The sequence below is a fragment of the Sturnira hondurensis genome, unplaced genomic scaffold (genome assembly GCF_014824575.4).
Source record: "Sturnira hondurensis isolate 20B ecotype Veracruz unplaced genomic scaffold, ASM1482457v3 Scaffold0006496, whole genome shotgun sequence".
In the NCBI taxonomy this organism is placed as follows: Eukaryota; Metazoa; Chordata; class Mammalia; order Chiroptera; family Phyllostomidae; genus Sturnira; species Sturnira hondurensis.
In genome coordinates this window covers 20,437,929-20,459,866 of record NW_028079127.1, presented here as the reverse complement: position 1 = coordinate 20,459,866, position 21,938 = coordinate 20,437,929, and the positions used below count along the sequence as shown (strand labels likewise).

Here is a 21,938-nt window from a genome sequence, read left to right as displayed (position 1 = left end):
GCTTTCTGCCCGGTCTCCTCACCCCCAGGAACTCTCACCCGTGCCCACCCCACCTGGCCCTGAAGTGCCCAGGGGATGCCCACAGGGACAGAGCCGCACTTGCCCCTAAACCCTGCCCCCTAGAATGCGAACCGTGAGCAGTTCTCCAGGGAGCGGCAGGGGCAGATGTCGCCGCAGCTTGTCATTCAACAGCTTTATCGCCATGAGCACCACTCCTGCCACAACTGCGGTGACCACAGTGCCAACCAGGCTCTGGGGCAGCTTCCAGCAGACCTCCAGCACTGTCTGAGGACGGGGGTCACAACCAGCACTCCAGGTCACGGTGCCCACCCCCCATCCCTTCTCCTGCCCTCACTCACATAGATGAGGGACAGTGGTCCAGAGAAACTGCTCAGATGGAGGCCAAACACATACTTGAGCTGCGAGACAAAGACCTGCACGGACGCGGCGGTGGTGTAGCCTCGGACCAGAGGCTCTGACAGGTAGGTGACAACAAAGCCAAAGTGGCCCAGGCCCAGCCCCACCTGTGGATTGGCCAGGAGCAGTCAGGGGAGACAGGGGGCCCAGGGGTGGCTGAACCAGGGCCAAGGGCAAGAGGGACCAGAGGCAGGCGTGATGAGGACGATCATGGTCAGACACTAAGGAGGTGGCAGCGGGTTTGGTGGGGGGGGGAGGGGAGGCACACATTCCCAGCTGCTCCATACCTGGAACAGGCCGACCAGAACACTGAGCGTGGAGGCCAGCTGCACCCGGGTGTCATCTCTGGCCGTCGTATTAACTGTGGAGTTCGGGGCCTGCAAAAAGTCCTCATCCGGGGCCAGGGATTCTGTCACACTGCCCACCATCACAGACATGACAGCAAAGGTGCCTGTAGGGACAGGGCAGGTCTGAAGGGGAGAGGACACTGTCCTACCCTGGAGCCCCGGTCATAAGGGAGAGCCCAGGAGACCTCAATTCGGGACAAATATCCTCAGACTGCGCCATGCAGTAGAAGCAACACCAGCGGTCACGGGGGGAAACCTGGGTTCAAGGGCTCCCGGGGCAGCTAGCAATGTAGGCCCTGCATCACCTGCCCCGCCCTACCTGTGTGCATTGGCTCAGGGCCACTGCCCGCACAAAAGGTGGAACCGAGAAGGAGCCACAGCCTGGCTCAAGCTGTCAGGCCCATGCCAAGTCCTGGGCCCCTCACGTTGCTTCACCCACCCACGTCCTCCTGTGGCCAGGACCTCTAGGTCCCTGAGTCTGTGGCCCCTTGCTCAGAGGCCTAGTCCAGCCTGGGAAGGACCCCTGGGGGAGTCTCCCAGTGCCCTGCACCAATGCTCCCCTCTTTCCTAGGTTCCCTTGCCCTGCTCAGTCCACCCTCACCCTGTACTCCATGGGAGATGTGGGTATCCTCCTGACAGGCTGGGTCTGGCTCCACTCACCCACAGAGATGTGCCGGGAAGTGCCAAACAGGAAGTAGACAAAGACAGGGTAGAAGGAGCTATAGAGGCCAAACACTGGGGGCAGTCCAGCCAGGAGAGCGTAGGCCAGGCCTGGAGGAGGAATGGCAGCAATATGGGCTTGGAGGCTGGCCCTTGAAAGGATGAGGAAATCCCAGCACCAGCTCATGGACCATAGTTACAGGGGACAGGGGTCATGGATTCAGGGTTCTCTTGAGGGAGATCTCAAGGCCAAGGTCACTACCCAAAGGCTGAAGGCACAGCCTCTGTGTCAGGGGTGACTCACCCTGTGGGAGCTGCATAATGGCCACACTCAGGCCAGACAACACGTCCCCCAGAAGCCAGTCACGCACAGGGTACCGGGGTAGCCATGCCAAAACCGGGAGGTATCTGAGCAGCAGGGCTCGGGCCCGAGCACGGGAGCACCTGGGCAGGCGAGTGTCAATATTAAGGACAGGGGCTGCCTAAGTCCTGCCAGGGTCCCCCCAGCCCCCCCTCCTGAGCCTTACTGTAACCAGGTTCGCCACTGGAGGGTCCCAGGGGCCGGGCCCCAGTGCCCCAGCGCCTCTAGCTGTTCCTGGTTCAACAGTGGCCGCTCCATGCAGAAGTCTGGCCTCTTCAGCTCCATGGTTTCTCTTGAGGCCAGTAGCACCTGTGTGTCCCTTGGTCTAGGGTGGTGAGACCAGAGACACAGTGAGGGCACCCATGGCCCAACCTCCCCCACACCTCCCCAACTGGACAGAGAGTCACCCACCCGAATTTTCTAGACCCCAAGACCTAGGTAGCTCCAGACTCTAGCTGGCCCTACGCTCAGGTAGGGGTAGTACCTGAACTTCGGCTAGTGGAAACCTCTTGCTGGACCAAAGTCCCAACCAAGAGACAGCAGGATGAGTACAGTACACACTCCCAGCCCTCGGGGTGGCTGCTCAGCCCCGAGTGTTCTACCAGCCCAGCTCAGCCCGACTGCCCCTCCAGCCTCCTTCCCTGAGCCCCGCGGTCTCCCCCAGCCAGTCTCTGTCCAGGCTGAGTCCTTGAACAGCTGCCCCATGAACCCAGTGCTGGCTGACAGGCAAGGAAGGACCCAGCAAACCAGCAGTCCGGTTCTCCAGGCACACCCCTCTTCAGATGAGCCCCTCTCCTCTAAGGGAAGGAAGGTACTGGGGCTAAGATTGCCCCTGCATCTCCAGCCCCAGAGGCCAGGTTGTAGACAAGCTCAGCCCAATTTGGGAAAGCCAGGCTCTCACCTGGAGAGAAAGGGGTCTCACCTGGAGGGACAGGCTTCCATCTGGAAAGGGAAGCTCCCACCTGACAGGAAAGTTTTCACCGCCAGGTAGGTTCTTTCCCCAGGGGGAATCTCTGGTCCGCCCAGAGGCTCCCACCTGTAGTGGTGGGTGATCTCACTTGGGAATAGGAGATCTGGGGGAAGCTCTCACCTGGGGAGAAGCCGTCCTGTCCTGGAAACAGTAACTAGGAGAGAGAGCTAGCTATATGCGGCCAGATGCTTTCACCGACTGAGGAAGTTTTCACCTGCCAGGAAAGTTGTGGTCTGGAGGGTACTATCCCACCTAAGGGAAGCTCTCATCTGGGCGAAGTTCCCACCTGGGATCTCACAGGGGTCATCTCACCTGGAGGAAAGCGGCCCCCCCAGCCCCGCCCCACTGAGAAAGCTCTCACCCATCAGGAAAGTTCCGATCTGTAGCAGGAGGGTCCCACCCAAGGAGCAGGAACTCACCTGGGTAAGGCCTCTACACTGGGTGTCCCGGTGGGAGGCGAGTGGAGTGGTGCAAAGATCCACACGGACTTGGCACCTCGGTCTCGCAGATAACCGAGTCCCTAACCCCTCCTCCTGGGTGGAGTGGTTCAGGTCTCCCCTACCTTAGCCAGACCCGAGCTTGTGGGGCGGGGCTAAGAGCCTCGGCCCCTCCCTCAGGGAGAGCACAGTGGCCAGAATACCAGCGCGCATCCCCGGACCAGTAAGTAGTACAGCTGAGTGGACTCAGGCCCTCGTTACGGTCTCCCTTGCAGCGACCTCCGGCACCAACGCGCCCCACCGGCGCACCTCCAAGGCCGAGGCCCCTCCGCCCTTAGCCGCCTCCCTGCTGCCCCTAACTAGCCGCCAAGCAGCTCTTGAGCTGCCTTCCCCACAGCGCTCAGGGTCTGGGGTCGCACCGACTCTGACCATCCTCCTTCCCGCCGCGGTTGGGCAGTCGCCAGCAGAAAGTCAGCAAAGCAGTGAACCAAAGCGATCCAGGCGGGAAATGGCTGCTCCAGACTTAGCGGTACTCTTTCCGAGCTAACCCAAGCCGGGCGCCTGCACGAGGGCCGAGCGGCGGCCCGTGCCCCCTGGACACCGGGGTCCCGGGCCGCGCTGTGCACTCACCCCGACGCTTCTGACAACCCCATGGCGGGCGCGCTGCCGCGGGGGCCAGCGGTTCTAACAGCTCCGGCCGGGGTCCGCTAAGGACCCGAAGGCGGGGCTGAGACTGAGGCCTGGTCTCAGACTTGGGCCAATCAACCTGCTTGGGCGGGGCCTCGGCGTCGGTCTCGGGGGCGGGGCGCGCCAAGAGGAGAAAGATTTTAGACTTAACCCTTTCTTTCCCGGCTCTCCTGCCTGAGCCTGGTGAACCTGCAGAACTGGGATCCGCGGCCCCAGGTTTCTGAGTGGGATGGGTCTGATACCAGGTCCTGACTTCCTTGCGGAAGGTCCCCACGGGATGGGGAAGGAAAACCCCCAAGTAGGCAGGACAGGACGCCTAGGGATGTGTGCGGCTAGTGACCAGAGCCTTAGCCCTCCGTGTGGGGTATCTGGGTCCGTGGGGCATTTCTTTGAGGAAGCCACCCTTAGGCTTCTCCCCTCAGACTGGTCATGTCGCTGAGACAGCAGATGCCCAAAGCTTCCCTTCAACTTTGGACACCCAGACCTGAAATGAGGCTGATTCTCTTCCCCGCGAGTAGCACAGCAGGGACCATTTGCTCGAGGTTTCTTGAGGAACGCAGATGTCCTGAGTGGCTCTAAATCTGAGAGGCTGGTGACTCGGGGTCTGGGTGGTCAACAGGCTGAAGGGTTAGCAAGGACAGTTCCTAGAATTAGTCTGACCCCTGGCCAGGGCAAATGAGGGTTAAGGCTGCAGCCTGTAAGAAGTAGGAAGTCATCACACTGCTGCCTCTGTCACTGGGGAGACCCGCGTTATGGGGCTCCGCCTCCTCCGTTCTTGTCTTAACTCGCAAGAGATGATTTCAGTTGAGAAATAACACATATAGTGGAAATGAGAGCGCAAGTTTATTTGTGAAATACACTTGAGCACGAAGTTGTAAGCAGGCACCCAGCTAGTCTGGGTGTCCGGGCCAATGGGATTTTAGGGGTTTCATGCTGGCAGCCAACTTCTAGGTTCCCCCTCTTCCTCCCTTCTCTAGATCTTGGGGTTAATGCACAGTTTCAAACACTTTCTTTCCCAGCTTGTGAAACAATACACACAATTTGAAGGGCTACCCTCCTCCTGCGCTGTGGCAGTTTTTTTCATGATTTTCATAGTGCCTGGCAGTCTTACCGACCAGGCTCAGGCCTGTTGAGCGCAGTAGTGAGCCCTGTCTCCCTCCTCCTCTCTGCCTGGGTTCGCTATCTATCCTAACACCTTGAAGAAGGAGGGGGTTTCTCTCAGGACCTTACTCCCAGCACCTGCGCTCCTACTTCAGGCCTCAATCACAAGGTCAAAGGCCAGAACTGAGGGCAAAAGGGATGGGAACCCCATCCAAACCTCCTGTGAAATGGGCTAAAAATAGCTGAACATTCCTAGGAGGAGGCAGTGCTCAGGTTTCTCCCAAAGGTCAGCCTGGCTTGAATCATTCCCAGCCACCTTCCTCCTGCACCCAACGAAAGAGGCAATAACCATTTTCTAGAGAAGTTTATTCCCAAAACAGAGCGAGGCTTCACGGAACAATCTACACAGACAGGAAACGGGGCCACAGGGCTGAAGGGGTGACCCTGGACAGGGGCATCTATGGAACCTAGGACACAGCGAGGACAACCCCCTCTCCCTGCAGGGGCCCCCTGAACCCCTTGCAGGGTGGGCATCGTTCTGGTTAAGGAGAGCTGAGGTCCTGGCTGGCAGGATTTGGCACCTGTCAGTAAAGTAGGAATTGTAATCTTGAAAACTGCCTCCCAAGACTATGCATGAGGGAGGGGGGTCTGCACAGACCCCTCCCCCTACACACAACCCTACACACCACTTTTCCCAGTGGTAGGAGGGCGCCTACTCTTGAGCTTCTGGGCCTGCTGTTCAGCAGGGAGCTCAGGGCTGACCTTTGGCCCGGGAGAGCTAGGGGTCAGAAGTCCCTCCAGGTGGCCAGGCCCGGGGCCTCATAGGTGGGATCTTCGGCCCCTCTCCCACTTTTTCTACCTTCCTCTTGTAAACAAAGGGGTGGAAAACATTCTCAACTGTAAACAAAGTGTAAAAATTCAAACGTTTAAGTTGTAAACAAAGTTTTTAAATGTTTTAAATCTTGACCTGTAAACAAAGTAACAAAATGTAAAAGTCCCCAGTTCTGGACATCAGACAAAGTAATAAAAACGAGAGTTTTGTGAACAGGGTCCTAACAGTCATTTTCCCCTTTAGGAGGGAGCCACGGAGGGGTGGAACTGAGTCACTTCCAGCAGTGGCAGCCCCGGTGCCTGGGGCCAGGGAGGTTCTTGTAAACATTCTGTGCCTTCCATTCCCCATCCCTGCCCTCCCTTCTCCCTCCTACCCCATCCTTCAGAGTAAATTCTACCTGGGGGCAGTATTAGGGGTTTACATGGCACCACAGACAACTTCTGCTCACAGCAGGGACTGAAGAAAGACCCCTGAGTCCACCCTCTGCAGGAAAGTCTGATTCGAGGCCTGAACCCCTCCCCGTGGGAGAAAGGAAGCCTTGCTCTGTAAACACGACATCTGCTGCTCCACCAGGGCCGACAGCATCAGTCCTAGGTCATAAGGCAGTAAGTGGCAGGGACTCCACGTAATAAACATCCACATCCACGGGGAGTGGGGGGACGCTGAGCGACCCCCCAGTGAGGAGGTCAGAGGACCCTTGTTTCCAAGACCAAGCGCCAGTCTCAGAAGTTTGGCCCTCGGGGCATCCAAGAAAAAGCAAAAGTCAATTCTGCACTTTGGGCCCTGACAATATTCAGGTCAACCTGGGGTCCCAGGAAGCATTTGCCTGAATCTACCCCAGTAAGATGAGAAAAAAAAGCACGTGGTTTGCCAGGAGCCCAGATGGGCCCAAATTCTGCACCTCTTTCCTTCTGCCCCCCACCCCCGCCCAGCCCAGCCTCAGAACCCCAGGCAACGGAAAAGCTGAAAAATAACATAGGCATATCTCTCTGGTTACAAAGGTACAAAAGGTATAAAAGCCCTCCCTTTAGTCCCAGGCCCTGCACACCTCTTACACGCACGTTCACACGCTCACAGACGAGCGTGGAAGCTCAGCAGTGAGCGCAGCCACGGGGGAAAGCTGGGCGCCGCCTTGGAATCAGCCCAGACTCCTGGAGTCTCCTGTTAGCCCGCATCCTCTGCTGCCCTCAGCTGCTCCTCGGCGGTCCTGCCCGTCCGTCTGCCCCTCAGGAGTGGCCCTCACTTCTGGGAACTCTGCAGGGTCCAATGAGGAGATCAAAGCTGGTTGCTGAGGGGACGGTGAGTCAGGTGACTCTGGACTCCAGCCACCAGACAGGACCTGGCCACCGCCCCTCACCTCCCCCATTACCCTTGCCTCCCAGTCCCTAGCCCCTTCATGCCCGTTCTGGGGTTCTCCAATCCCTTCAACCCATCCTGGACCCCCAGGCCCGCCATCGAGGGTCCTTGGCTGGACACTTCTGTCTTCTCCCTAAGCACTAAGCAAGCACCTACTATGTACAGACACCACGTTAAGCACTTGACAGATTTTTGTCTCAAAAATCTTCACATCTTGCCCTGGCTGGTGTGGCTCAGTGAATAGAGTGCCAGCCTGAGAACCAAAGGGTCAACAGTTCGATTCCCAGTCAGGGCACATGCCTGGGTTGCAGGCCAGGTCCCTAGTGGGGGGGTCCACGTGAGAGGCAACCACACACTGATGTTTCTGTCCCTCTCTATCTTCCTCCCTTCCCCCTCTCTAAAAATAAATAAATAAAATCTTTTTAAAGATCTAAAAAATAAAACCCTCTACGCCTCAGAGTTCGTTATACAGACACACTTTACAGATAGGGAAACTGAGGCTCAGAGCTGTCAAGGGGGCTCCAAACCCTGAAACCCTGCTCCGTGCCCAGCTCCACTGCAGGAGCCCCCAGTTGGTGCTCACAGCTCCCTCTGCTCCCTCCCCCACATCCTCCCAGAGCCTGGCACCAGGCCCCCAAATCCCTTGCCTCCCTCTCCTTCCTTTCTTCTCCCCGAATTCTGAAAAGATTCTGTGGCTCTGCTGTCCCACTACTGAGGTCCCCCTCCCTGCAAAGCCTCCTCACCCCACAGACCTCCACAGGGCCTGACCTAGCTGTTCCTCCTCCTTAAAAGTCAGCCCTGGCTGGTGTAGCTCAGTGGATTGAGCACAAGCCTGTGAAGCAAAGGGTCGCCAGTTCGACTCCCAGTCAGGGCACGTGCCTGGGTTGCAGGCCAGGTCCCCAGTAGGGGGCATGTGAGAGGCAACCACACATTGATGTTTCTCTCCCACTCTTTCTCCTTCCCTTCCCCTCTCTCTAAAAATACATAAATAAAACATATTTTTTTAAAAAGTCAATTCTCCTTCTGGCTTCCTGAGACCTAGCAACTCCTGGTTCCTTCCCTCCCTCTCCAACTCCTGTGTATGCGGCTGCTTCTTGGGTATATCTGCCATCCCTGCCCCACAGACACCCCAGGGCCCACCTCAATCCCTGTATGCCCAGACCCACAGTGCCCACAGGCAGGAGGAGGTTAACATTGACTGAATAAATAAATAAGTGGATGCATGCTGTACTGTCCAAGCCAGCTCTTCAGCCTGGCACTACTGCTGACTCGCCCTCGCCCCACACTTGCCCCGATGCACGGCCTCCTGAGCGGACTCTGTCTCCTCCCTGCCCGTTCCACGCCTCAGCCTTGGCTCCTGCCCTCACTTGGCCACTAGCTCAAGCCCTTTGCAAGGTATGGCATCTAACTTTCCCCTGTAGCCCAGGGGGTGCAGGAGAGGGTGGCTGACCCAATAGCATAGCCAGAAAGCCCCTATTAATTGCAGCTCCACTCCCTGCCAGATTTCTGCCCTAAGCCTGCGGCCCCCTGGCTGTGCTGAGCTGGGGGAGCCCATGCCATCTGCCAACCCACCCCCCACTCTGTGGCAGAACTCAGGGCAGAGTGCAGTGCGCAGGAGGTTGCCCCAAGCTGACGAGGCCATGAGCTGGACCCTGCTTACTCTGAGTCTGGCGACAGCTCCGAGACACTGTGGGACGTGGCAGAGCGTGGTGTGGAGGGCCCGAGCGCAGAGGCAGTGGCAGAAGGCGTGGCAGTGGTATGAGGGCCCGAGGGCGTGCTCGACGACGGCACAGAGGAGGACAGAGCCGAGGAGTTGAAGGAGGCGAGGATAGAGGAGAGGATGTCCAGCTGTTCTGTGGAGGGGCCGTGGCTGGGGGCACTGACAGGGTCCTCCGGAACTCTGAGCAGTGGCGGGGGTGGCCCGAGGCCTTCTCGGGAGGGGTGCCGGCTAGGCATGTGGTCCAGCAGCTCCCCTGAGTTCGATCTCCTGGACAGAGAGTCCAGGGGCCGGGATGGCAGGAGGGGGTCCCTTGAGAGTTGCCGCTGGGGAGACAGGGGCAGAGGTGGGGGCTGTGGGTCAAGGTCCCGGGCATTGTGGGGCGGAGGGAGTGTGCTCAACCACTCGCAGGGTGCCCCTAGGTCCAGCGCATCCCTCGACCTGAAGCGGCTGGCCATGGCATGAGGGTAGTCCCTGGGTGGCTGTCTCCGTGGTAGGGTGCTGCCCCGACCCCTGGGCTCCAGGCGGCCTGGCACAGCATCCAAGTGTTCCTGGGAACCTGGCCGACTCAGGGGGCACAGAACAGGGGCAGGTGCCTCCTCCAGTCGCTCACGACTCAGTTGCCGCCGGAGAAGCATGTCCAGCTGTTCACGGGAGGAGTAGCGGCTGGCTGGCTGCGAAAGGCTACCTGTGCCCCCTCCAGCGTAGATGCGACCATAGGAGGCGGCCGGCACGGCACCGTGACCCAAGGTGGCTGCCCGGCACCAGGACAACTCAGGGCCACCTCGGGTCTGTGGCACCAGTGGGCACTGCAATCGGTTCTTCAGGATGCCTGTCGGGGGACAAGTAGGGGACAGGGTGTGCGTATGGGTGGGCAAGAACTCCCTGGCCTGGGAACATGGCAGCCTTGGGATCTCCGTGACATGGGTTGGGGCCAGACACCCCTTGGAGAGGGACAGAGCCAGCTCCTGGCAATTCCAGAGAGGCAGCAGAGCAGAGGGCAGAGTGGGGAGGCAGTGAGCACCTGGGTCAGGGCAGGACAGGCCCACGTGCAGAGGCAGGGGCAAACCTCCCCACTACCTGGCTGGGGGCAAGAGACAGCCCCAGGTCCTGGTGCTGCAGATGGGGTCAAAGGGCAGAAAACCCCCCAGGAGGGGGCAGGAGGAGCCCCTGGGGGTGCTGTGGGGCAGACCAGGGCATGGGACAGGCAGTGCCCCAGCCATGATGGGGCGTCCCCAGGGACTGCGCTGCAGAGCAGAAGGGCAGAAGGGCAGACCTCCCCGCCCCCGTGTCAGAGCTGCAGGATCCCTGTGAAGCAGTCTGGGATCAGGAGGATAAAATAGCCTGAGTCAGGCTTGGTGGCCCCTGGGGTCCCTGAGGTTCAGTCTAAGGTCTGGGATCGTACCTTTCCTCTGGCGCTGGGCCCGACCCAGGGAGGTCTCATCTCCACTGGTCAGCGCCAGGTCTGGCTGGTTGTTGTTGGCCGAATCCTTGCTGGTGTCCAGCCCCAGGCGCCTTTCGGAGCCCCAGGTCTGCAGAGCACAGGGAGCAGCCTCACATTCCCCCAGGGCTGGCCAGTAGGACAGGAGGTCATTGCCATCCACATCTGCAGAGCCAGAACAGGTTACAGGGGCCTCTGGGTTGACTCCTGGCCCCTGTGACCAGACTCTGTGACCCTTGACCCTAATGAGCCCTGCAACCCTGGCTGTTCCCACTGAGCACAGGAGGCCTCTCTCAGCGATTGAAAGAACCATCCAGGGAGGGGTCACTAACAGGCCCTCACACTCAGCTGGGGGCATGGACAGAGACCGGAGGAGGGGACACCCGATGGCTGAGAGCAGAACCCCGTCGGGGAAGACCAAGGGCTGGAGGGGTGACATGTCACCCTTTAACGTCCCTGACATTGCTCTCCTGTCACCTGGGCTGTCCCTGGGTCTCTAGCCAGCAGAACCCTGCTAGTGGGTTGGGGTGGGGGAGTGCTGGGGTCTAGTGATGACACCAGGTGCCCAACAGCCTGGTCCCAGGAACCCCAAGGGGACAGTAGGTCCCTGGGTCACAACAAAGTAGAATATAGGGTGCCCTGTGGTCACCCACGCAGCCAGAAGGCCCCATCACCTTTGGGCTGGGTGAGGAGCCTCTCGCTTTGGGCCGCCCGGCGGAGGGGACGCTGGAAACGGCCCCGTGTCCGGCCGTTGTCCTCGCTTTCTGAGGATGGGATAGACAGACTCCTCTCCTCCTCCAGGGACAAGTCACTGTCAGAGTCGGAGTCAGCACCTAGAGGTGGGAGGTTGGAAGGAGAAAGGTACGGCGGCCTGTTGGGATGGGGAGGGACTCAGGGGAACCTTAGGGTGGCTACGGCAAGGAGGGTAGGGCTGGGGCCCTGGGGACCGCAGAGAGCTTGGAGTGGACACAGACACAGACGGGCTGGGATTTGTCAGGAGAACCAGAGCTGGCTGGCTGGGGGCCTCCTGGGGCAGTGACCAGGGAAGCCTGGCTCACTGCGGTCAGCTGCTGCTCCCAACCTGGGGCAGAAGAAAAGGACACTGGGGAGCAACCCTTTGCCTCCCTCTTCCCTGGCCCAGGTCCCCACCTCCACCAGCGTCTCGGTGGAACATGGCCACGTCCAGGTCGGTGGGGCCAGTGTGAACCTGGAGGCTGTGGTCAGTGTGGTCAGCAGCCGAGCCATGTCGAACCAGGACATTGTCCCTGGAAATGCAGGAGCCCCCCCCCCCGTCAAAGAGGGATGCGATGGGGTGCTTTGGAGGCTGGGCATCTGTGTGCATTTGGGGAGTGGCTCCAGAGGCATTCCAGCTGCAGCCGGGCAGCAACCGAGGCACAGATGGCCAACGCGGGACCTGGTGGCACCCACCCTGGTAAAGTGGGATGGGTCTGAGCTCGGCCCCCAGCACAAGGAGGCCCCTCCACTCACCTGAGGCAGCCACGGCCCCGCTGGCTGTCTTGGTCCTGGGTCCGGCCAGACCGGGCACTGCTCACTGAGGAGACGGTGGAAGCGCCCAGGGTGATGCGGATGAGGCCACTCTCCTCGAAAAGTGCCGTGTTATTATAAGCGCCAGGCCCCTGGTGGGTGAGGGACAGGGTATGAGCTAGCCCTGGCAAAGAGTCAACACCCAGCCTCCTGGGGATCCCAGCCTGACTCCCCAGTCCTGAGAGCCCCTCACCGTCGCAGGCGTCGGCCTAGCCTCCTCAGGCGCTGCCTTCCCACCCAGGCAGGCCGGTGCCCAGGCGGCCCGAGCATCTGCATTGAGGACACAGAAGAGCAGCAGCACGGCCAGGCCCTGCAGGTTAGCAAGGGTCAGCGAGAGATAGGTGAGGCAGAGTGGGGCCATCAGGAGTCAGTCAGGGACCCAGTAGGGGAGACAGAGAAGGTCAGCCAAGTCAGTGAGAGGTCCAAGGGGCCCGAGTGACTGGAGGGAGCAAAGGTCAGTGGAGCCAGCAGGCAAGGGGTCAGGAGCCTCAGTGTCGACACAGGGCAGTCTAGGACCAGACCCAGCCTGGTGCCAGCCATCCAGTGGAGTCAGCCCCAGGCCTGGGCCAACGCCCTGCCCAGTGCTGGAACCCCAACTGCTGAAGCTGCACCTGGTCTGGGGTGGCAGAGTGATGCCAGCATTACCTGGAGCCCACAGAGTCCAGCGTGGAGGTAGTGGAAGGCCAGGACACTGTGGTTGACCGCCAGGAGGCCGAAGAGCCAGGAGGCACTGACCAGCAGGAGGAGGAGAAAGGAGCTCCGAAGGGTCCTGCCGCGGCAACGAGGAAGGACACAGGAGGACACACAAGAGTCACACGGGGCTCATGCAGGACACACAGGAGGAAGCACAGGGGTCAGGCAGGGGGCACACAGAGGACATGGGAGGAAAGGATTCACATAGGGACACAGAGAACTCAGGAGGACACTGGGGGATATGACAGGTCACAGAAAGAATGGGGTGCACAGAGAGCCATGAGGGGACATGGGGATAAAACACACGAACGGGGGCAGGAGAGGAAACATGGAGGATAGGTGGGGACACATAGGTAGGGGGCAAAGTGAGCCACCCAGGCCAGGGGAGACTCTGGGGAGACAGCAGGGTCGAAGCGCGTGTGGGGCCAGAGCTTGTTGAGGGCACCAGAGAGGGACTGCAGGCCAGGGCAGCTGACCTCCGCCCCCTACCCAGAACCTGGAGCCTGGCCTGCACCAGGAGTGTTCTGAGGACCCCAGATCCTACTCAGGAGGGGTAAGAATCCTCCCACAGCCCCCCGACAGCCAACTCACAACACAGGGGCCTTCTTGGCCTCCCTCTGCCCAGTGGAGCAGGATGTGCGGACAGCGAGGAGAAACATGGTCCCATTCATCTGGGTGCACAGCCGGACATGTGGAGCGGAGCAAGGCAGGGAAAGAGAGACAGTGAGACAGACGGACAGAGGCCAAGACTCACAGAGAGGCGGAGCCAGAGAAACACACATGCAACGCACAGGTTAGAGAGCAAGAGAGACAGAGAAGCTTGGACTCACAGGGGAAGTCAGAGGCGGGGCACCGGGAGGGCCATCGTGACAGAGGACGGAGGAGGGAGGCAGGGACACAGGGAGGCAGAGGCAGAGAGAGGTGGCCGCCCTGAACCCCACGCCTCCATCTCTGTGCCTGCTTAGCAGGGGGCATCGAGGCCAAGACCAGGAAGCCTGCAGGCTGCCAACCAGAACCCCTCACCTCACCCCACCACACCTGCTGCAGGGCTGGCTGCCCCCACCCAGGGGAGCACACAGGTGGCACTGAGTGCAGAGCACTCACCACAATGACAAGGACAACAGGGCCTGCGAAGCTCCAGACGAGGGGTTCATGGACCGAAATCCAGCAGAAGTCGGGGTTCCCATAGCCCTCGGGATCCAGGCCGACGGCAAGGCCTGGAGGGGGGACGCAGGGTGGGAGGGCTGTGTTAGAGCTGCTGAGCCTCTCATGTGTGGGGAGAAGCCGGAATGGTGAGCAGAGCAGGCTCCCCCGGAGCAGACAGCATGGGGGCCAGAGGTTGGGGTCACGGTCAGGATTGGAGGCAAGGGCAAGGGCCAGGCCATGTGATGGGCAGAGGTCAGGGGCCACAGCCTGGATGGGCCAGTGAGCGGGGCCCTCACCCAGCAGTACAGCAGGGACGCCCCAGCCCAGGGCATGGTAGAAGCGCATGGCGCCGAGGTCCACATTGCGAGGCTCGACCTGCATGCGGTAGAGGTGCAGCCCCTGCACGAGGAGCCACGCGAAGGTGCTGAGGAAGAAGTAGTGCAGGAGGATGGCGACGGCAGTGCATAGCAGCTGAAGGCAGGGGAGGGGTGTCAGGATGGCTCCTGCCTCACCGGCCTGCCTCAGACCCGCCCAGGCCTCTGCATCCCACCTCTGACTCCTGAACCACAGCACCTTACCCAGTACCCTGTCCCACGCCCTGGCCACAGCTGAAGCATCCCTGACCTCTGACCCTGAGCTCTGGCCCTAGGCCTTCCTGGACCAGCTGAGGTCACCAGGACACGGGTCCCCTGACCCTGACCCTGCACCTGGCTTTGGGTCCTGTGGATCCCCAGCAGGAAGAGGAGCTCAGCCACCCCCAGGGCGGCCGCCACGTTGGCATGGATCCCACGCATGTTGGACTTGAGGCTGCGCAGGCTCAGCAGGATGGCCGCAGTCAGCAGCAGCGCAGCTACAGACATGGCCACAACCACATGGGTGAATACAGCCAGCAGCTCCAGGTCGCCCTCTAGCCGCTGTAGGGACAGGGGTGGTTGCTGGGGGGTTGGGCACCCTTGCCCTTTGACCCTCTCACTCCCTAGGGACCCTGAGCACAGCCCTACCTCACGGGGGGAGGCATCCATGAGGATCCCAAAGGTGCCTGTCCGGCTACAGCGACACCGGGCATGAGACCCATTCCTGTGTACCAGCTCGCAGTCCCGTGCTGTCCACATTCCGTGCTGGTCCGTCCTGTGGCCACAGGGTGGTCAGACCTACCGTCTGCACTGAGGAGTGCCCCAGCGTCAGGTGGCGGTTTGTGACCAATGGTAGGAAGGGCCAAGGGTGTCTGGAGGTGGGGAGCAGCATTCCTCAGGGGGCTGGGTGCACAGGGGCATTTGTGGGGACCCCAGGAACAGGCTGGGCCTCCCAGGGACTAATAGGAGAACAAGAGTTCCCAGAGTGGAGGTCCTCACGGGCCAGGTGGGTCCCACTGCACGCAGATAGCCTTGCTCCGATTCGCCGTCTGTAGTAGGCGGAACTCGAGGCTGATTGGGGAGTCCAGATCACCCCTCAGGAAGTTGCGTCCGTGGAACACAGCCACGCTGACCACCGGGGAGTTCATAACAGGGTTCTGGGGAAGCCTGAGAAGACACCCCACTTGGGCTTGAACACACACTTGGGTCCAAGCTCTGACTACCTACCTTGCTGACTTCATGCCACACCCCACCCCGGTCTGGGATGCCCCGAGGGGGTGCCGTTTCTGAGAAGCCCTTCAGCCAATGCTGGGCTGCCTCAAGCCCAGGGGCCCATGACCTAGCTGGGGTGTCATGGTTCTGCAGAAATGGCAGGTTCTCTCCAGCAGAGGGGCTTTAGACCCACAGCCCACAGGGGGATAGGAGGCCCAAGCAGCTCCAGACTATTGGCCTCAAACTGCCCTCCTTGCCACCGGCTCCTGACCTCCATTGGTCGGCCTGTCTTTGCCTGTCTCTGGGAGCCAGTGTGCCCGTCTGGACCTGGCTCCCTCCCCTTTTCTTTACGTGACTACCCTCACTGTGGCTCTGTGTCTGTCTACCACTCTACACGCCTCTGCACTTTCCACGGAAGCCAGCCAGTGTGGACAAGGCTTCCTGAAGCTGTGCATACAACCATCTGTGTGTGAACTATGAACCTGCTCACTTGCCCACCGAAAAGGGGGTACTAGGCTTGGTAAAAGCTTGCAGGAAGCTCAGGGTGAGGGGCCTGGGATGACTCCACCAGTGTACCTGGCACCGCGGCGCTCGGCCTGGAACTGGGCCGGAAGCAGCCCCCCCAAGGTACGGTAGACGAGGAGGATGACGATGGAGAGCCCGGGCCCGGGCTCGGGCTCCAGCGGGGCTGGTGGTGGGGCCACACTGGAGATGGTGGAGTTTTCCATGCTGCTGCTGCCTGTGGGCAGAACTGCCAGGAGAAGGGGAGGAGCCAATGTCAATGACCTGCAACCCTGGGCACCCATAAATCTAGCTCTGAACTCAACCCAGCATCCAGCCTGGGAATTCCCTCTCTGCAGGTCCAGAACTTGGGGGTGGGGGAGCTGGAGCCCATGAAGGGAGCATGGACCCCAGGGACAGATCCTGATTATCAGGCCTGGGAAGGGCATCTGAGGGGAGGCAGAGGGTTTGGTGAGGTGAGCGAGTGCTGTGGCCAGGTGTGGGGTGGAGGGCTGGCACGAGAGAGTCTCTCACAGAAGATCCAGCAAGGGGAGAAGTAGCAGGAGGCAGAGGTGGTATCTAGCTGTGTGTGTGTGTGTGGGGGGGGAACAGGACCTGGCCCAGGGGTCACCCAACGCTCTTACCTTCATGTGGGGCTGGTCGTGGGGCCTGGGAAGGCAGTAGCACGTGGGTATGAGGATCCCAGGCATCCTGGCCTCGGAAAAGGTTGCTGTGATAACGAGGGTAGCGACGGGTCCCCCGGGATGGACTGGGGTGCTCCATGCGGTCTATGCTGAGCACTGCCCAGGAGGAAGAGAAAGGAGACCATCAACGATCTTTTCCCCATGCTGAGGGTCCCACTCACTCCTCCCCCACAACCCAGAGCCTCCTAGCTATCAGCACAGAGTGGGTCCCTGCAAAGCATTGAGAGGGCCTAGCCACCAGGCCCTCAGACCTCCTGGTCCTCACCCTTTCGCAGCACCACCCGCCCCCGCTCGCCACATACTGATGTTGGGCGTGACCAGCCCCACAGGATTCAGGTATGTGAGCTCCATGTTCCTGGCGAGTGTGGCCGCGTACTCCTCCAGATGCCGCACCAGCCCCGCACTGCCGGGGGCGTCCCCTGGGGCCCGCTGCCCCAGCGCTGCCCACAAGTCCCCCGTCTCCGGAGCTAGCAGTGCAGAGCCTGCCCACAGCAGATTCTGGGAGGAGGGGGAGGGAATTACGCTCAGCCAGGAGTGAGGGGTCAGGGCAGACCTAAGGGGTCTGGCCAGGCGCTCAGAGGGACTCTGGCAGGCAGAGGATGGGTCTGGGGAGGACCAGAGAAGAGGGAGAACCCAGGGCTTTCAGTTCCCTGGGGCCAGGAGGGGCCGAGCAAGGGATCGAGGGCTTGAGGGCCAGGGGAGCAAGGACACAGGGCACAGCCTTACCTCATTGAAGTGGGCATCCTGTGTGGCTGTCAGCCCAAAGCCTTGCTGGTGGCTCTCGAACACCAACAGGTGGGCCAGTAGGCGGGCAGTGACTCGAACATCTTGGCTAAAGTAGTGGTCAGTTTGGCCAGTGACCTCCCGTAGCCTCTGAGCCAGCTTCTTGGCCTCCACAGTGTCCAATGCTGTCTTGTTCAGCTCTAGGCCATCCAACTGCCAGGACAAAGGTGGGGGTGGTCACTGTGGTCCCTTAGGCCTTTTAAAAAAGCCTCACAGGAAGGATTTGGCCAGATTCAAGGGCAACCAGGAATTGCCCAGGTCAAGGGCTGGGGCATGACGGCTGGGGCCTACCACAGGCCTGGGGCAGTTGAGACCGGGGCTAAGGCCAGGGCCAGGCAGGTCTTGAATGCAGGGCATGGTCTGGGCAGTCTCACCAGCAGGCTGAGCTCTCGAAAGGCAGGGGAGGTGCAGTTGAAGAGGTCAGGCTCCAGCCAACCCTGGTCCTCATCACACAGCCGCACGGCAGTCCCTGGGGGCAGGCGAGCCTGGTCAGGCCTGGGACCTGCGTTCCTTCCTAAGAAGGTGACCACAGCACCTTCTCCCTTCCCAGGGGAAGCTCCGAGTCAGAGACCAGAGTGTAGGCATTGCTGGCTAGACCTCTGGGTGGAGCAACCCCAGCCCCCAGGGCCAGGCAGGCCCCACCTGCTTGTCAGTTGACTCCTGAAAGGTCTGTGGACCATTCTGTACCACCAACTATGAGGGTGAGCACAAGGGCAGGACTGTGCACAGGTCCATGCACACATGTACACACATACAGGCCAGGCCAGGTTCACAGACAGGTGGCCCGAGGCAAGCACATACTTGAGCACGCACACACCCCAATGAGCCTATCTGCACACCCTCAGAAGTGTGCACCAGGACAAGCCACAGACACACGATGCCTTCTCTCTCTCTCTCTCACACACACACACACACACACACACACACACACTTGCCGACACAGGCCTGATTCTCCAGGGATCTCTGTTCCCACAGGAGTTTTAACTGCCCCAGTGATGACTTTGCTGCTGCCATCTCTCCACTGTCCATGGGAGTGGGACAGGAGTTGTATAAAAATTGCCCTGACCCAGCATGGAGCTTGTAGCCGTCAGCAAGATGGCTAACCATAACACAGAATCCTCTCCCCCCAAGACAGACTCACAGACACGTGCGCAGGCACAGAAGGACACGCACACGAGCATGCACACACAGTCTCTGTCCAGCCACTGCAGGGACCTCAGGCAAAGGTGGGGGGTGTTCATCTCTCAAGAACTCAGGCAGCAGGGGGATACCTGTGGGGACCTCAGGAAGTGGGAAGGGATTACCAGGGTCCTCAGGCAGTGGGGAGGGGTCTCTGAGGACCTGGGGCATCAGAGAGGAGGCCCTAGGGTCTTCAGACAGCAGGAAGAGGGCCTCTAGAGACTTCAAGAAATTGGAAGTAGCTCTTAGAGACCTCAGGCAGTGGGGAGGGGTCTGCAGGGACGTCAGGCAGCAGGAGGGATCTGCGAAAGCTCTGGCAGTGGGAGGGGCAGCACACCTGAGCAAACACGTACCCCTTACCTGCACCCCGCAATCCTGCCCAGAAGCCAAGAGAAACAGACGGAGGCTCAGTGAGGTGCAGGGAGAGACCCAGAGCCCCTAGGAGGTAGTGAGGGGCCCACGTGGACCCCTACCCCACTCCCACCTCTTGTAGGAACAAGGCCACCCAACTCAGGAAAAGAGGTGGCCCTAGCAGTCAAAAGACAGGACCACCCTCACCCTCAGCGATGTTCCTACCTCCCAGGTACTCACCCAGGGCCCCCCGAGGACAGGGCACTGAGGCCAAAATGCCAAACTTGGTCTGGGGCCACCACACTCCAGATCTCAGGGACTTGGGGCAGGCATCATAGAGCACTAGGGAGAAAGGAGGCACTGAGCCAACCAGCCAGGGGCTGGGACAAGTGACAGCCACACCCACTGTCCCTCCACCATTCAACCCAGGCCCACCCCACCACCACTCCCCTGTTAGCCTCCTAGGACCTGGCCTGTCAGATTCAGTGATGGGTCATCAAAGTACTTGGGGCAAATGTGGAGACCCCTAGGTGTCAGTGTCTCCTCAGAGAAGCCCCCCAGAGTCCCTACCCAGGAAGCCAAGCATGCCACGAAACTTGGTTGCAGGCAGGAAGCCTTCCATATGTGGAGCTGGGTGGCGCCTGCTCACCTCGGCAGCCACTGGCCGTCACCTCTGCAAAAGGACTGTCACAGCTGTTGCACTGGCGGCCAAGGGCCCCTGGGCGACAAGCGCACTGCCCACTGTGGGGGGCACAGGAACGGGAGGTGGAGCCCACAGGGTAGCAGTCACACGGGAGGCATGAGTCACTGCCACGCGGCCGGTAGTGGAACTCCTGTTTGAGAGCACGTCAGTTACCTGAGATCAGAGGTCAGAGCTCGGGGGGCAGGAGAAGAATGCAGGACGAAGGGTCAAGAGAACAAGGAGCACAGGCCAGAAGGAAGACTGCCTCAAATGAAACTTCAGAGAGGGGTTAGATGTCAAGGACAAGGGATGGTCACAGGCCAGGTAAATGGGTCAGAGACTTAGTCAGGAGGCAGAGGCCTGCAAGATGGATCAGAATCAGACATCATAGCTAGGGAAGAGTTAACGGGGGCGGGGGCCAGCCACACCTTGCAGTGACACTGCCCGTTGGTCTTGTTGCAGTTGGGGTCGAAGCCCTTGTGAACATCACAGTTGCAGGGGCCGCAGGTCGGGCTCCCCCACCAGCCTCGTGGGCACTGCTGGTCCATCCTGGGGATAGACAGCCAGGTGAGGTGTCTCCATGTCTCCAGCTCAGAGATCCTCCTTACCCCCTCTCACCAGGTCCTCCCAGCCTCTCAGCCCCCAGCCCTTTACCTGTGCTCACAGTGGTGCCCAAAATAGCCACCTGCACAGTCACAGGTATAGCCGTGGGGGGCTTCCGGGAGGTGTCGGCAGGACCCCTGGTTCTGGCAGGGGTTCAAGAGGCAGGCGTCCACACAGCCTGGGCCATAGTAACCTGTAGGTGGGGTCAGAGAGCTCAGGCCCCCACCCTTCCCAGGCTCCTCCCCCTCCAAGCTCACCAGGTCCCTCAGTCTTCACCAGAAGCCCTGGGTTCCCACCCGGATCACACACACACCCAGGTCCCACCTGGCCAGCATTTGCAGGAAAAGGTCTGCCAGAGGTCTCGGCAGTCGGCGTGGGGTGGGCAGGGCCCAGATGCACAGGAGTTATTCACGACACAGCCAGGTTCCACGTTCACTCGCTGGCTGGGTGGATGCAGGGCCGGGGACCCCGAAGGCGTGGAACCAAGCCATACCCCCTGTGAGTCCAGCCAGCCAGAGGTGAGACCCATGTCAAAGCACCTCAGGCCCAAGTCCTGCAGAGCCAGCCACCTGGTCTGATGACTCCTGACATGCAGTCTCCCTAAAACCCCCAGACCCTGACCCCCAAATCCCCAATTCAGCCCCCGATGGACCCCTAATGGTGCTGTCCCTGACACCCACCTCTGAGGACCCTTGATAATCTGAGCTAGACTCTGACCTCCGACAGTACCCAAAGGCTTATCTGTCTCTGACGGCTGAAAGCACCCCCACCCCCGAATGCTCCTCATGTGAACGCAGCTTTTTCAGGTCCCAAGACCCCCTGATCTCTGCCCACTCACCCTAATGTCCCATATCATGTTCCCATGTGGACCCCCACCTGGATACAGCCAACCAGACCCCGAGGAACCTTCTCTTCACTGCCAGGGGGCAGGCCTCCCACATAGAGTCGCTTTACTTTCAGGCCCTGCAGCTCACTCCCCACGGCCACAGTGTCCTGGAGGAGGGGCACAGTCAGCACCGGGGGCGGGGGAGCCCTGCCCTACCTCAGTCTGGGCCCATCCTAGCCCTGCGCAACCACACTTTGTCCCTTGGCGCCAGGGGCATGGTCTGGGAGCCAGCTGCTCTTGAGCACGAAGGACTTGCTGGAGCACGGGAGGTGGATATCAGGGAGGTTCCAGTGGAGAGATGGGCTCAGACAGGCCCCTTTCTCTGGGATCCAGAACAAACCCTGAAGTCCTATGCTGTGAGCGGGGAGATCGGGGCAGAGACCAGAAAGGGTTTCCAGGAGTTAGGCCAAGTGCTGGCTACCCCAAGACCAAGCCAGAAATCTGGGTAGTCTCCCTGACGTGAGGAAGGCCTGGCAGTGGACCCTCCTGGCTGGCCAGTGAGTGCTAGGGCAGCTCAGAGCAGGGCACAAGGACGTGGGCAGACTGCGAGAAAAATGTCAGTCTATGTGCAGGGGACGGAGCTGAGAGGGCCTGGGCTGGTTGGTGGACTGGTTGGAAGACTGAGAAGGGATTACCCCAGGGTCAGAGGTCAGACCTGGAAGAGGCTAAAGTCCAGTGAGACCATGAGGACATGGTGGCCCCGCCGGCCACCTGGCTCCTCCTGCAACTCCAGCCGCAGATCGTGCCACCGGCCGTCACTGACAGTCACCTGGTCCAGGAGGAGGTGGGCAGCACGGCCTGAGTTCCTGGTCACCGTCACGGACAGCAACCCCCCATCCAGCTGTGGGTAGAGAGACAGACCTGGGGTCAGAGCCCCAAGTTGGGCTGGGGCTGGGAGTGTCAGGAGGTGAGATCAGTGGGCTCACAGGTCAACAATATCAAAGAGTAGCCCTGGCTGGTGTGGCTCAGTGGAT

The 21,938-nt window shown here is 60.4% G+C and overlaps 1 protein-coding gene across 7 annotated transcripts in view; it reads right to left on the bottom strand.

Moving 5' to 3' along the window:
- Positions 1 to 21,938, bottom strand: part of LOC118989508 (cadherin EGF LAG seven-pass G-type receptor 3-like) — a 36,671-nt gene that overhangs the window by 5,511 nt on the left and 9,222 nt on the right. Inside the window, exons 10-40 of one of the 7 annotated variants that reach the window (XM_037049800.1) lie at positions 21,620 to 21,805; positions 20,955 to 21,071; positions 20,403 to 20,574; positions 20,130 to 20,271; positions 19,904 to 20,024; positions 19,443 to 19,626; positions 19,034 to 19,135; positions 17,638 to 17,732; positions 17,207 to 17,416; positions 16,783 to 16,978; positions 16,421 to 16,576; positions 15,852 to 16,026; positions 15,063 to 15,230; positions 14,712 to 14,838; positions 14,418 to 14,624; positions 14,007 to 14,181; positions 13,669 to 13,781; positions 13,156 to 13,235; positions 12,517 to 12,640; positions 12,065 to 12,181; positions 11,815 to 11,963; positions 11,476 to 11,591; positions 11,001 to 11,159; positions 10,291 to 10,491; positions 8,829 to 9,717; positions 1,952 to 2,110; positions 1,729 to 1,868; positions 1,425 to 1,535; positions 705 to 868; positions 360 to 524; positions 133 to 285 (exon numbers count right to left, since the gene is read on the bottom strand). In XM_037049800.1, the coding sequence (XP_036905695.1) occupies positions 133 to 285; positions 360 to 524; positions 705 to 868; positions 1,425 to 1,535; positions 1,729 to 1,868; positions 1,952 to 2,110; positions 8,829 to 9,717; positions 10,291 to 10,491; positions 11,001 to 11,159; positions 11,476 to 11,591; positions 11,815 to 11,963; positions 12,065 to 12,181; positions 12,517 to 12,640; positions 13,156 to 13,235; positions 13,669 to 13,781; positions 14,007 to 14,181; positions 14,418 to 14,624; positions 14,712 to 14,838; positions 15,063 to 15,230; positions 15,852 to 16,026; positions 16,421 to 16,576; positions 16,783 to 16,978; positions 17,207 to 17,416; positions 17,638 to 17,732; positions 19,034 to 19,135; positions 19,443 to 19,626; positions 19,904 to 20,024; positions 20,130 to 20,271; positions 20,403 to 20,574; positions 20,955 to 21,071; positions 21,620 to 21,805 (5,373 nt within the window). The other 6 variants (XM_037049793.1, XM_037049794.1, XM_037049796.1 and 3 more) reach the window with 6 other exon arrangements.